Source organism: Notolepis coatsorum (assembly GCF_963971535.1).
Source record: "Notolepis coatsorum genome assembly, chromosome: 5".
Lineage (NCBI taxonomy): Eukaryota > Metazoa > Chordata > Actinopteri > Aulopiformes > Paralepididae > Notolepis > Notolepis coatsorum.
This window is the reverse complement of record NC_140169.1, coordinates 194,683,140-194,697,010: the sequence shown is the minus strand read 5'-3', so window position 1 is coordinate 194,697,010 and position 13,871 is coordinate 194,683,140. Positions and strand designations below refer to the sequence as shown.

Sequence of the window (13,871 nt, the reverse complement as noted above, 5' to 3'; positions counted from 1 at the left end):
GTGTGTGGAACAGAGGGAATGCGATCAACACTGAGAAATATATAATACAAACTTTTAAGTACACATGTATTTATTATTTAAACAATATATATATATATATATATATATATATATATATATATATATATATATATATATATATATATATATATATGTTGAGCTTATAGGACTAGATATTACAATCCCTTAGATAATCAGCACTTTTTTGAATGGGGTAGTGGTAAAAGCTTCACTGGGGTCTTCAGGTGGGCACCCTCCTTCATTGGTGTTTCGTTGACAGGCCCACGACACCTCCGAAGGGCTCAACGGCAACACCTGGCGTCCCAGGTGTGCCCCCCTCTGCTTTTACCCCTCGATGGTCATTTTGCAGCTCCAAAGAAGGTTGCAAGTGACTTGGTTCCAAGTTCTCTGATGTGCTTGAATTACTTTCAGCCAGGGTACTGATGCTCGGTGGACTGTGGGTTAAATCCTGCCGCTGAGCTTCACTCGCCTGACTTGACCTTTCTCTCAGAAGATAATGGTCAATGCGAGATCCCGGCCTCACTTTCTTCAAGCACTTCATCCGGCCTTGATGTATTCGTAGGCCTCTGATGGATGTTACCTTGGACCAGCCACAGCTACATACTCTGTGCTCCTGTCCTTCAGTTGATGTGCCGATTATCTGGTTCGTCGTAGTTGATCTTCCCCAGCCAGAGGTTAAGCAACAGAGTTGTCCGGTGAGTCTTGTCCAGTGAGTCTGGTCACTGTGCTGCATGTCTCTCTCGTGGTGCTCACCCCTCCCTCTCTCCTGGCTGTCACACTGTGCTGCATGTCTCTCTCGTGGTGCTCACCCCTCCCTCTCTCCTGGCTGTCACACATAACAACCTTTAAAGGCAAAGTATAGGTGGATGATTCAACCTGTAGTACGGCTGATGGGAAGCTAATGAAACAAAACTGAGGAGTGGACTAAAAAAAAGAAACCAAAGTATCATAAAGAACACCCTCAGTTATTCACCTCATTCACTCTGCACACGTATTCTCTTTAAATTATAATTCAGTTCATTATTATTTCCGGCTGATGGGATTCTGTGGCAGAGATACTAGAGACTTCTCTGTGTGGATATTATCAAACTGAAAACAATTATGCACATATAAGCATGAAACTGCTAAGCTACAGTAGCCAATTATCCCTTTAAGAAACGATATATGTAATAAAAAAAAAAAAAAAAAAAAAAAAATATATATATATATACGGTAATTGATAAGATATAGATAGATAGATATAATAATAAAAGAAAAAAACTCAGATTTTTCATTAAAAATGTACAGACTTTGAAGGTCAATACATCCCTTCCTAGATACTGTGTTGTGCGCACATGATGTGAAGTGGAAACAGGAAAGATGGCAGCCTCCTGGTTGCCTAGCAACACCAGGTGAAGAACTATTGGGAAAATGAACCAGACATTGTCTTCAAATATTAACCATCAAGGTCACGAGGAGAAGCCCACCCGCTGGCGGACCTCTCCGAGCGTGGGGGCAGCTAGGTCCCGAGCTCTGCGTGTCCCCTCAGTCAGCACGTTCTCCAGGTGGCCCCTGTCCGCTCGGAGCCTCTCGATCTCCTCCCGGATCGGCCCCAGTCTCTGGATGACAGCCTCGGCTACTAGCGGTTTATAAGCCCCCGTGTCCAGCCCCTTGGCCTGGGAGACGGCCTCCTCCACGGTGATCATTGCCACAGCGGCGTGGATCGTTAACAGGTTTGCCACGCCCGGGCGCATCTCGGGGTCAAAGGTGACCTCTGAGGTGAAGTCGGTGACGGCTCGACGGATCTTGAGGGCGATGTCGTCGGGCGTGTCGGTGAGGAAGATGGTGGCCATCGTCTGGGGGTCCGACTTGGACATCTTGGAAGAAGGGTCACGGAGGGACTTGACCTTTCGGGTGGAGCCTGTAGGGAGATGGAACAACAACTGTTAAAAATGTACAAATAAATACAGTTCTGGTGATGACATTTTCCCCATGGCATATGAGTCTCAGAGAGATATAGTCTCAGCCTGTCCCTCACTTGGGGCTGGTTAGCTTTATCCCCACAGAATACACAAAAATAAAAACAAAAGTAACCTGGGCACAGAGGACTGCTCTGCTGTGAACGGCTCCAGGGTGAGTTTAACTGTTTTGGGCCAGCATATTATGTTAGAGGGTTAGGTTTTTTCTTTTTACCTTGACGCAAGTCTCCTCTCTGTTCAACTGAAAGACTGAAACTGATATCTCTCTAACGGAGAACGCTCTTCTTCTATTCTAATTAGGAAAATTAATTCACATATAGAATTGTTGTGCATGTTACTCTGCCAATTGGCGACCCAATAATATTCTGTGGGCTTATGTATGTGGCTTTGGTATGTGTCCATGGGCTGCCAGTTGACGTTGCATGCTCTAGTCTGAGGTTTGTCTTTCAAACTGGAATATTAAAAACATGTTGGTAACCAGGGCTGACCAACCCCAAATGTGGATGTGGGCTTAATTGAACTCACACCATTTTGTGTCCCCAACTGAATTAAACCAAACACGTTCTCAGAGGACCCAAAATGGCAGTGTCAAAATTGTCATTTCAAAACAACCGCAGGAGGGAGCTTTGACATCAGGTCAGAGCAAAGGATACAAGACGTCACTTAATTAAATTCCAACATTACAAATCGAAACACTAGACCCATCAATAGCAACCCTATGATCAAACTCCACTAATATTGTTTGTTTGGGAGCCTGGTGATTTGTTAACAACTTGTGGGATCTCATCCTAATGGCACACAGGCCAGCATGGGGTGACATCAGAAGTGATGAGATGTCTGTCTGTCTGTCTGTCTGTCTTTGTGTGTGTGTGTGCGTGTGTGTGTGTGTGTGTGTGTGTGTGTGGCTTGAGTGACAAAAGAAGAGCCGCTCCCCATCCCGCGTGATTTTTAAACGTAGCCTATGTTTGCGAAGACGCTCTCTGATTGGCTAGCCGCGTATAGCGAAGACCCTCTCTGATTGGTTTAGCACCGAAGGGTCTCTTCCGCCTTGTACATATATATTCTCTGCTTCAAAGTGGTTATGCTTTGGCCCTCTTTCGAAGTGGGTTATGCTTAGAGTTAGGGTTAAGGTTAGGGCTAAGGTTAAGGTTAGGGAACAACATATTAATTGTTGTTGAATATGCGGAAGAGACCCTTCTGCGCTAAAACAATTAGAGAGGGTCTTCGCTAGCCAATCAGAGAGCGTCTTCGCAAACATAGGCTACGGAAAAAAACCACACCCCTCATCCTTCCTCTCCAACCATCCTGCTCCTCATCCTTCCTCTCCAACCATCCTGCTCCTCATCCTTCCTCTCCAACCATCCTGCTCCTCATCCTTCCTCTCCAACCATCCTGCTCCTCATCCTTCCTCTCCAACCATCCAGCTCCTCATAGTTTCTTTGTTAACCCTTTCACCACTACACTACCAAATGGTTAACCCTTTCACTACCACACGACAAAGGGTTAACCCTTTCACTACCACACCACAGAAGGTTAACCCTTTCACTACCACTACAGACGGTTAACAGATAACAGCCACAAATGACCCGTTTTGGATTCAAAGCAGTGAATGCCGCCAAAGGTGACAAGTTTGCATCCCTGTGTTTAAGCGGGACATCTGCGATTGGCAGTTTTGTCAGAGCCTTGCACTGGTGTCTCATTCCTGGAGCTGAAGAGAAACAAGGCTACAATCCGCCACTACTACCCCCACCCCCGCCTCTCTCTCTTACACACACTATCTCTGAAGTCATCTTGAGGACATCCCTCAAATCTATTATCACTCTATTTTTGAGATATATGAGGAGGGGAACCGTTCTTTAATCAAAGCCCCATTGCATGCATGACTGGTTACATCTTGTGCTTTCATGGTGCCTGTAATTAAGTAGAATGGAAGTAGAGGGACGGGGGGGGGACGGGGGGGGTCTTCCTCCTCCATTGAACATGCTGCTGGCCATGTGTGTGTGTGCACATCATGGATATGTACAGTGTATCTGTCTGCTTGTGATAACTATAAGAAAGATGAGGGAGATTCTCTAAAGTGAGGATATTTGGTGGGTTTCTACTTTGAAAAAACGTCTGGTTAGGGTTAGAAATAGGGTTTGATTACGTTTAAAGGCCAACTTGCATGTTGTATTTTTGTTCAATAAACAATGTGGACTAGGCCAACGGTGACTTTCATGAAGAAGGAAAAATAATTATTGAAATTGACCCAGTTTTAGCGTTTTTATCAAACATTTTGTCTGCCCAACACAATCACCACGCACGTGGATATTTTAATCAATGGTTCATAACGTGCGCGTGTAATCGAAATGATGTCGTCACAACAGGTGCAGGGCACCAGGGGGCTCTGAGAGTCACACACAGCTAGTGGCAGGCACTGCAGGCAGAGAGCCTTGCTACTACTAGCCGAATGAAAATGTATCTGTTTCACCTAACAACACTATTGCTCCGTGATCATAGCCATCCATCTCTAAAGCTAACCACTATTTGTAAAAGCCACAACCACGTTACCATATTTGTAATAATGTAAATCATTGTGTCGTTGTACATAGTGTATACACCGTTAGAAGCTAACATAGCTTAGCTTGGTAGCTATTGTGCTAACAACATATCCCGACGTCCGGCTCGCTGGCCGGCATGAACGCCCGACCCAAAATGGTTCTCTCCTCTCTGTACACCCCCGTCCCCACAGGTACCCTGCCGGGGAGCCCATGGACGCGACAACGGCAGCAGCCGTAGGGTGCTCGAGCCCGTAACGCTAGTGGTACACGATAGCTATGAGCTAACTAACGCTACAGGCTCAAACACCCTACGGCTGCCGCTGTTGTCGCGTCCACAAGCTCCCCGGCAGGACACCCGCGAGAACGGGGGCACACAAAGAGGAGAGAACCACCCCAAATCGGGCACTCATGCCGGCCGACAAGCCGGACGCCGCGGCACGTTGTTAGCACAATAGTAGCCCACTGTGATGCACCGAGTGGGCCACCATTGATCAACATGCAGCGACGTGTAGCTTGCATGATGCGTGTGCAGTGCTTTGCCACACAGGTCTGAGAAGAGGACCTGCACATGATTTTACTCGTTTCCCAAACTCCTCTACATGCCCCGATCTAAAATGGTTCACGACAGTAGACATAATGCTAACGTTAGCCAGCGCCATATATGCAGTAGTACTATGACCCGGACGGGCATAAGGCATACGTTTCCTGAAGTGACGTCACGGCCGTGCTAGCGTCTGATAAGCTTTTAGATTTGCTCGTGCATGTTATTCGTGCGTGGACCTTTTTAACCATTTCTGAGTGAAATTTCCGGCGTCAAATGGAAAAAAAAAAAATTAAATTAGATACCAATGATGTAAACTACTCATAATTGCAGAGTAGGGTTTAACCTGCAAGTTGGGCTCTAAGGGTTAAGCTTAGAGAAGTGGTCACCAACCTTTTTAAGCCCAAGATCACTTTTTTTTTTGGTGAAGGCAAGATCTACCTATTGAAGCGTTGAGAGAAAAAGACAGCCAAGATTGTACTTTAAACTAAATTACTTTTATTTGCCTGTATTCTAATGACATGCAATGCTTTGGTCCAACATTAAAACGTCAAAGTAGAACTGTAATATGTACTTTCTCAGTCAGTCCTAAGTGCAGTCATCGTATGCAGCATCACTTTTCACATCAAAACAAAAGTAGAACTGTAATGTGGACTCTCATATTATTAACATTGACAAACATATTTACAATTAGCATTTTATAAAGTAGAACTATAATGTGTACTTTCTCAGTCAGTCCTAAGTGCAGTCATCTTATGCAGCATCACTTTTCACATCAAAACAAAAGTAGAACTGTAATGTGGACTCTCATATTATTAACATTATAAAATGCTAATTGTAAATATGTTTGTCAAAGTAGAACTGTAATGTACTTTCTCAGTCAGTGGTAAGTGTAGTCATCTTATGCAGCATCACGTTTCACATCAAAACAAAAGTAGAACTGTAATGTGGACTCTCAGGGAAAGATCTAAAAAAAAAAATGTAACTATTTTCTTTTTTTGGGAAAGATCGACAGGGAACGTCTCAAAGATCGACAAGTCGATCGCGATCGACGGGTTGGTGACCACTGGCTTAGAGGATGTAAGTCAATAAAATATCCTCACAAGTATAGTGTGTGTGTGTGTGTGTGTGTGTGTGTGTGTGTGTGTGTGTGTGTGTGTGTGTGTGTGTGTGTGTGTGTGTGTGTGTGTGTGTGTGAATGTAGAAGAGGAAATATATGTGAAAAATATATAGTATGTGTATGTATGTACGTGTCTGTGTGTGTGTGTGTGTGTGTGTGTTTGTGTGTGTGTGCGTGTGTGTGCTTGTGAATGCAAGTATGTGTGTTTACATATGTGTATGTGTATGTGTGTGTGCGTGTGCATACTGAGTAGAGCGTGTGGCTCAGGGAACAGGTCTCCATACTGGTAGTTGAAAGTGTTTGCCAGGTCCTGAGCCAGTTGGAGATGCTGGATCTGATCTTCTCCTACTGGGACATGAGTGGACCTGAAAACACAATAACACAACAAACAATAACACAACAGCTCAACAAACAATAACACAACAACTCAATAAACAATAACACAATATCTAACAAACAATAACACAACATAACCACCAACATTATCTGAAGATCGCCATCACACCATGTATGAAAAGCTTAATCTGTTTTTACCTGCAAAGAGGTAGGGACACACACATACAGGTGCATCCCTCATACTAATCTGTGATAGTAGGCAAACTAGGCATGGAGTAGTAATTTTGCAAAAACAGATGCGACTGCCGCTAGTCTCACTTGTATAGGAGGATATCTGCAGCCTGCAAGACAGGATACGTATAGAGCCCCACGCTACCTTCCTTCTTCTGTTTGCTCTTCATCTGGAGAAAGGGAGGAGGATAGATGCAGGAAAAAAAGAAAGAAAGAAAGGGTTAAAGTAAAAAATAACGATAAAAAGAAAGAATAAAAAAAAATATTGTTTTCGCTTTTACGAGTCACAGACTCTCAGTCCAACTCGGCACGGCCAAATTCATGGGCAATTTTCTGCATCGTTTGAGATTAACTCCGTTGTGTAAACAAGGTGTTTTGTGTTTAGCAACATGGGCACCGGCAGTGTGTGTTAAAACGCCATGTGGTTGAGAAGAACCACTGTAATTACGAGGCGTTTAAGAAAATCTGGCAGGTGTAAAAAGAAGTGGTCTGAATAACAAACAAACAATTTAAAGAACAACGAGGAATATGGATAAAACTCAGGAACATTCAGGAGAAGGAATGGTCTGTTACTGTCGGCTATTAACACATTGAGCGCCACGCCCCTTCCGGAAATTAGGCCTAGTATGCCAACACTTTAATCAATGGGAGGACGGGGTCTATGGGTCTAATACACCCGTCGCTTATCAATGACTTGCTTGCAGTCAACATGTACAAAACGGATTGTTTTCTTCATCGGTACATTTCCGTTTTATACCGTTTTGAATACGAGTATAGTTTTGGTGATTTCTAGTAATTCCAGAGAAAGACGCGATAATAGCCCTTTAGTGGAATACACAAAACACGTTGTAATTTTTCGGCTGATTTATGCAGGGGCGGACCTTCCTACAGGCGATATAGGCGGTCGCCTAGAGCGCCACCCAGAGGTGGGCGCCAAAAGAAAAAAAAAGATTATTTTTAAATTTAAATTTTTTTTTTTTCTGTGCAGTTTTGGCGCCCCCTCTATATCTGCAACCATTATTTTTACATTCAAAAAATTCTAACATAAGGGAAAATGAGCCAAAAATCTAAAACGGTCGGTCGGTCTGAGCCTCAGCTTTAGGTGTTCACAGTCAGAACATGCTAGAGCGCTGTGCATTGATGGGTATCGGTCAAGTGTTTATAGAATTGAACATTGAGGAAAGAAAGACTAACGTTAGAGAACTATGAAAATGATTCAGTGGTGAATCTCGCCTAGGGCGCCAAATGGGCTAGGTCCGCCCCTGGATTTATGAATAGTTTTCAAATAAACGCTAGATTATATTATGTGTCCTTATGCAGGATACAGAAGCGGGCTGAAAAATCGCTCATCCGTGCCTTGCTCAGCGCCAACGGCGCACGCACACATGGGCACACGCACACACACACTCCGATGGCGGTGAAAGGAACATCTGATTAACCCAAGACTGGTAACATAGATTCCTTACCTCACATCTGATGTTCTGCAAAAAGATTAATCCAATTCCTGATCGCCATTCCAAATATTGATCGCATTTATTGATCCAACGTTATATATCCAAAACACATAATCCACGCTGCTCTGAATCTCCCCAGTCCATCCGTTATAATGATACTGCATGCCCGAGAAGGAAAACCTGGACCGGAGTTTTTTTTTATGCACATCCCCAGCCAATCCAATCCAATGATGTGCAATACCATCCGGGAGACGATAGGTGGCGGTATTTGCCCTTTTGCGAGCTCAGACCCATTCCCAACGATAACATCAGGTTGGATTAGGGCTGGGCGATATAACGATAATTATCGCGATATAGTTTAATAATCGATATCGGAAGAAAAAAATATAAAAAAAAAATATATCGAAAAAATTAATATAGAAATTTTTACATTTTTTAAAACTTTTTTTGTGACCTGCAACAGGGCAGTTTTAAAACCAGAGATGGTGGACAGACTTGTCTTTCTTGCCTGCAACTTAAAGTAATGGCTTAGCTTGTCCAAATGACAATACTGATTTATTTTTCTCTTGTCCATTTATTTAGTTTGCTTTCTAATTTAAAATACAGTTTGAAACAGTCTGTATGTGTGCTAGCAGAGCTAGTCTCCAGTCATGAGTCACGGTGCACATGTGCGGTGGTTTGTCCACCAAAAAAGCACCAAAAGATAGAAAAGAAACTAGCAGAGCCAGAACTGTTCAACTCCCCTGGAGCCACAGCCAGCAGAGAAGCCGGTTTACGTTCGCTTTCAAACCAGCTGCAGCCTGAGAGCTGGAGTGTGAGGGGATGTAACACTAAAGATGGCGGCAACGACAAAGAATTGCTGCAAAATAAACATACATCTGTTGTTAAAAAAAAATATATATATATTTATTTTTTGTTGTATTATTTTTTTTTTATTATTTTTTAAACATAACATCAAATTAGACACACAAGCATTAACAGTAAACATCCAATGAAATCACCATTTGAATCATTATAAATGTAGTATACGAGATATATACCTAATACTTGCTATCTAATACCCTACATACATATGCTCTTGCTCGCTCACCCCCCCCGGACCCCAACTTGGATAATCCATCCATTTTCATTAGTTTATAACCAGGCACTACAATTCATATGCTATCTTTTATTCTCTCCACCACTTCTAACCAGATTGCAATGTTGGTTTCACTGACACCTAAAATTCTTGCTGTAGAAATTTCTAGATAAATCACATCGAGATAGGTAAGAACCCATACCTTCCGGCACATTTTTTCCGGTTGAAACCATCGTGATGCTATCAGCTTTTTAGCCGCTGTGAGACCAGATAAAACTAGTCTCTTTAGCAGTATAGGGGCTGCAAACTGAAAAACATCATTCAACAGCAATACAGAGGGGTGTACAGGTATGTTCAGAAATAAGAATTCTGATAATTGCTGGGACACTTCTTTCCAGAATATCTTAACCGGTGGGCAATCCCAATACATGTGCATAAATGTACCCTCATCCCCATTTGTACATAAGGAACATCTGGAGTCTTGTTTAAGTCCCATTCTGTTCAATCTTATAGGAGTCAGGTATGTCCTATGAATATAATTAAGATTAATTTGTTGATGGTCCGGGTTATGTGACGCAATTCGAACGTTTGCCCAGACTTCTTGCCAATCAAAATCTATTTCAAAGTATGGTATATCCCTACTCCAGACTGAGTCTAGGGGGAGGATTCCATACGAGTACGTTAGTAAGTGATGATAAAAATCAGATACAAAGCCTCTCGATGTCTCTCTTTCATAGAAGAATTTGTGATATCTGTGGTGCTCAATTGGTATCCTTAATGGGACTCCATGAGCCTTCAAACAATCCAATAACTGTGCGTAAAAATAATATGTGGAACTGGTGAGGTTAAATTTTATTATGTATGTCTTGATAGCTACAAAAACCCTGTTTGTTGAAAACATCTCCCAATGTGTGTATGCCCTGATTTTCCCATTTGGGGTATCTTATAGGTCGTTTTCCAATAAGGAGTGCATTGTTATTGAATAGGGGAGTATGACTATGCCATTTATGTTGGTTAGAATATTTTTTTCGTGTTTCACGCCATATCCGGATCACATGAGTAATAAGGGGGCCAAATTTCAATTCGCATTGCTTAATTGATAATATGGTGTATACTATGTCCTGCAGTCTATGTGGTGCTACTATATTTTCTTCTAAGTTTCTCCAGGATACAGATGCTTGGGAATCAAACCAGGTTGTCAGTGGTCTTAAAGAGTACGCTTTAAAATAGTGGTAAAAGTCTGGAAATGCCATACCTCCGTCGGCTTTGTTTCTCTGTGCGGTGGTGGATCTTTTTATTCGTGGAGGTTTGTTATTCCAAATAAATTTGTATGCGGTGGAGTGTAATTTTTTCCAGTAACCATCAGGAGGGGGTAACGGTAACATTGAGCTAATGAAGTTGATTCTAGGTAAAACATCCATCTTAACTATTGATACTCGTGCCTGTACTCAGTTTTTAAGTTTGGACCACCTGTCAAAGTCGTATTTGATCTTATCTTGGAATTTTATGTAATTGTACTTCACCGTTTGGCTTATAGTAGGGAACACCTCAACTCCTAAACATCTGAAGTGTTTAACCATTGGTATTTTTTCTGGAAGGAGTATATTCTTTGCAGGGGCATTAAGTGGAAGGAAGGCCGACTTTGGCCAATTTATCCTAAATCCCGATAGATTACCAAAGTCATCAATCAACTTGAGAAGATGAGGCATTGAAGTGTTAGGGTTTTGCATGAACAATATTACGTCGTCCGCATATAAACTAATATGATGTTGTGTGCCCTTAATTTCAATTGGTTCTATGGATTGGGATTGTCTTATATATTGTGCTAAAGGCTCTAATGATAAAGCGAATAGTCCGGGACTAAGAGGGCAACCCTGTCTGGATGAGCACAATACCGGAAAGATTTCGGAGGTGATTATACCTGCTGTAATCATGGCCGATGGGTCTTTGTATAATACTTTAATCATATCAATGAATCCTTTTCCTAATCCCATCCTTTCTAGTACTGCCCATAAATAAGACTATTCCAACCTATCAAAGGCTTTCATCGCATCCAGGGACAACATCGCTATAGGTGGGGTGTCATACTTGGTGGCATCTAACACGTGTAATAACCGTCTTATATTATCCGTGATCAAGCGGCCTCTTATGAAGCCAGTCTGATCAGGATGAACTAAAGACGTCATATGCTTTTGAAGTCTGATGGCTAATACCTTGGAATACAGCTTGATCGGTTCCGAGGAGGCTCAAGGGTCTATAACTACCGCAATCGGTGGGGTCTTTGTCTTTTTTAAGGAGGACTGTTATTCAATTCAATTCAATTCAATTTATTTAATGACCACACAGCCAGGCTGGTGGAATTTAGTTTCAGTGCAGGTTTCATAGCAGTTCCAACATAAAAACATAAAACCACAAAAACATAGAACATATAACATCACTTACAGCGTACATAAAAGAAAACACAATTACATAGATACAGTTCAGAGTTTGTGAGTTTGTCCATGTCCATGTCAGCAGAGGTAAGGGGGGTTGCGGGGGGTACTGCAGGGGGGGGGGGGGGGGGGTGCTACAGGGAGTTCAGTGTCCGTATGGCAGTGGGGAAGAAGCTGTTTTTGAACCGGGTTGTTTTGGTGGTCAGGGATCTTATTGTCGATCTTATGGAAATTCCCCTCCTTAATTGAGTATAAAATCATATTAAGTAATAGGGGTCCTATTACATCCCAGCATGAGAGGTACATTTCTGGTGGGATACCGTCCCTTCCAGGAGCCTTACCACTTTGCATTTCAGATATGGCCTCCCTAAGTTCATCTAGTGTGATGGGTCTTTCTAACTGTTTAGCGTCATCCTCTGATAGATTAGGAAGGTTAATTTGATTAAGATATATGTCCATTTTGTTTTGATCGAAGGCCATTTCTGATTTGTACAAGTTGGAGTAAAACTTTTTGAATGTCTCGTTGATTTTTTTAGGGTCTGTAACAAGTCCTTGCTGTGCCTTAACACTTTGATTGCCTAAGGCTAAATTCATGATATACCATCCCTTGCCAGCTCTATTTGTCTATGGAGAAGTTCCCCTTCTTTGTAGGGCTATAACTTTTTAAATTCTATTGCTAAATTGCCATTATTAGGGCCCATTCAATGTCCTATATGTATTGTTCAGGGTGTATGAACGTTAAACTTTTTCATTCACATATTCATACTAAAATATGATCTAAAGTATAAGTATGTTTTCATCTCTTTCTGCAGCTTTCTCCAGAACGTGATTTATAGCCCCAAATGCATTATATTGATGATCAAATACAGTTTGATAGCAATCAGCGCGATATAAAAAAATCCAACTGGACGGACTTCTGGAAGTTACTACACGTCATCTGATGTTGACCGGATGGGCGAGGGGGCGTTTATAATTCCGTGGGCAGCGTTATACCATTCATCTAATGTGGGTCAAATGTTCATCATAGCAGTTAGTGTCGAACACGGTAATATTACACGCTAAAACTCACCCCAGTCTCCGCGGGCCGTTGGGCGATCAGCGTGGGGTAGACAGTTTTCCATTATGGGATGTCGAAATACCCGGTCCATTTCCAGGTTGTATAATACTATATACGTCCAAATCATGTTGTTTATCGAGTTATTTGCAACCGATCGATGTCCAGTGTATCAAGATGGAGTCCCGGGACCTATAGCGAGTGCCCCGAAGTAATATGGGTGATCAGCACTTCATCCACATAACTTCCTGTTTGGCGCTTCTGCCGATCGGCCACCAGATGGCGCTCTTGAACCGCTAGAGGATTGAGAGGAGCTCAGAACTGTGTGTGAAGGCTGCGGATGGAAAATATGATTCCGATCACAGATCTTTGAAATATTGATATTAAAGACGAATTACGGCGTCCTCGGCAACTTGAGCATGGCGGGGAAGGACGCCTAAACACGTTTTCGGCACTTAAAGTGTTAATAGTAGGGATATCTGCAAATTTTGCGTTGGCTCGTATCTGCATAGCTAGTAGGTGACTTGGTTTAGAACCATGAAAGTAATACTGTTGTCTTGTGCTACGTATTTGAACTTCAGATTGTTGTTTTAAAATGGCATTAATCTCTTTTTTTAACACAGTAATTTGAGATTCCAATCGAACCGAGTAGTTGTATTGTAAAGAGGAAAATAACGTAGAGTAAAGCGTTTCCAGCTCTGCCAGTTTTGAACAACGATTCTTGCGTATTTTGGAGGAAAAGACCCCGGTAAAATCCTTGATAAATCCCTTTACCGACATCCATAATATTCTGGGGTCCTGTACCGATTGCGCATTCTCCAGCAGGAATACAGCAAGAGCTTCTTTGAATTGTGTAATGAATTCCTTGTTTTTCAGCAATATCAAGTTAAATCGCCATCTTGGGGCTCGGGATGACAGTATACCAAATGATCCTTTTAAGAGTAAATAACAGTGATCTGATAGTGCATTGGGTACCATTTCCATAGTTATCAAATAGTCTAGGGGATGCAAAAACATTATCTATTCTGGAAAATGTGTTGTGTCTTGCAGATCGACAAGAGTACTTTCAGGTCGTAGGGTTGAGTGATCGCCATAGGTCATTTACA

At 42.3% G+C, this 13,871-nt stretch overlaps 1 protein-coding gene across 1 annotated transcript in view; it reads right to left on the bottom strand.

Annotated features, from left to right (window-relative positions):
- Positions 1–263: 263 nt before the first annotated feature.
- wars2 (tryptophanyl tRNA synthetase 2, mitochondrial) overlaps positions 264–13,871 on the bottom strand; it is a gene marked incomplete at its 5' end in the record, with an annotated part of 95,043 nt that continues 81,435 nt past the window's right edge. Inside the window, 3 exons of the mRNA XM_084315429.1 lie at positions 264–1,921; positions 6,427–6,545; positions 6,835–6,917. Coding sequence (XP_084171555.1) covers positions 1,470–1,921; positions 6,427–6,545; positions 6,835–6,917 — 654 coding nt within the window. The 3' untranslated portion in view covers positions 264–1,469. The remainder of the gene's footprint in view (positions 1,922–6,426; positions 6,546–6,834; positions 6,918–13,871) is intronic.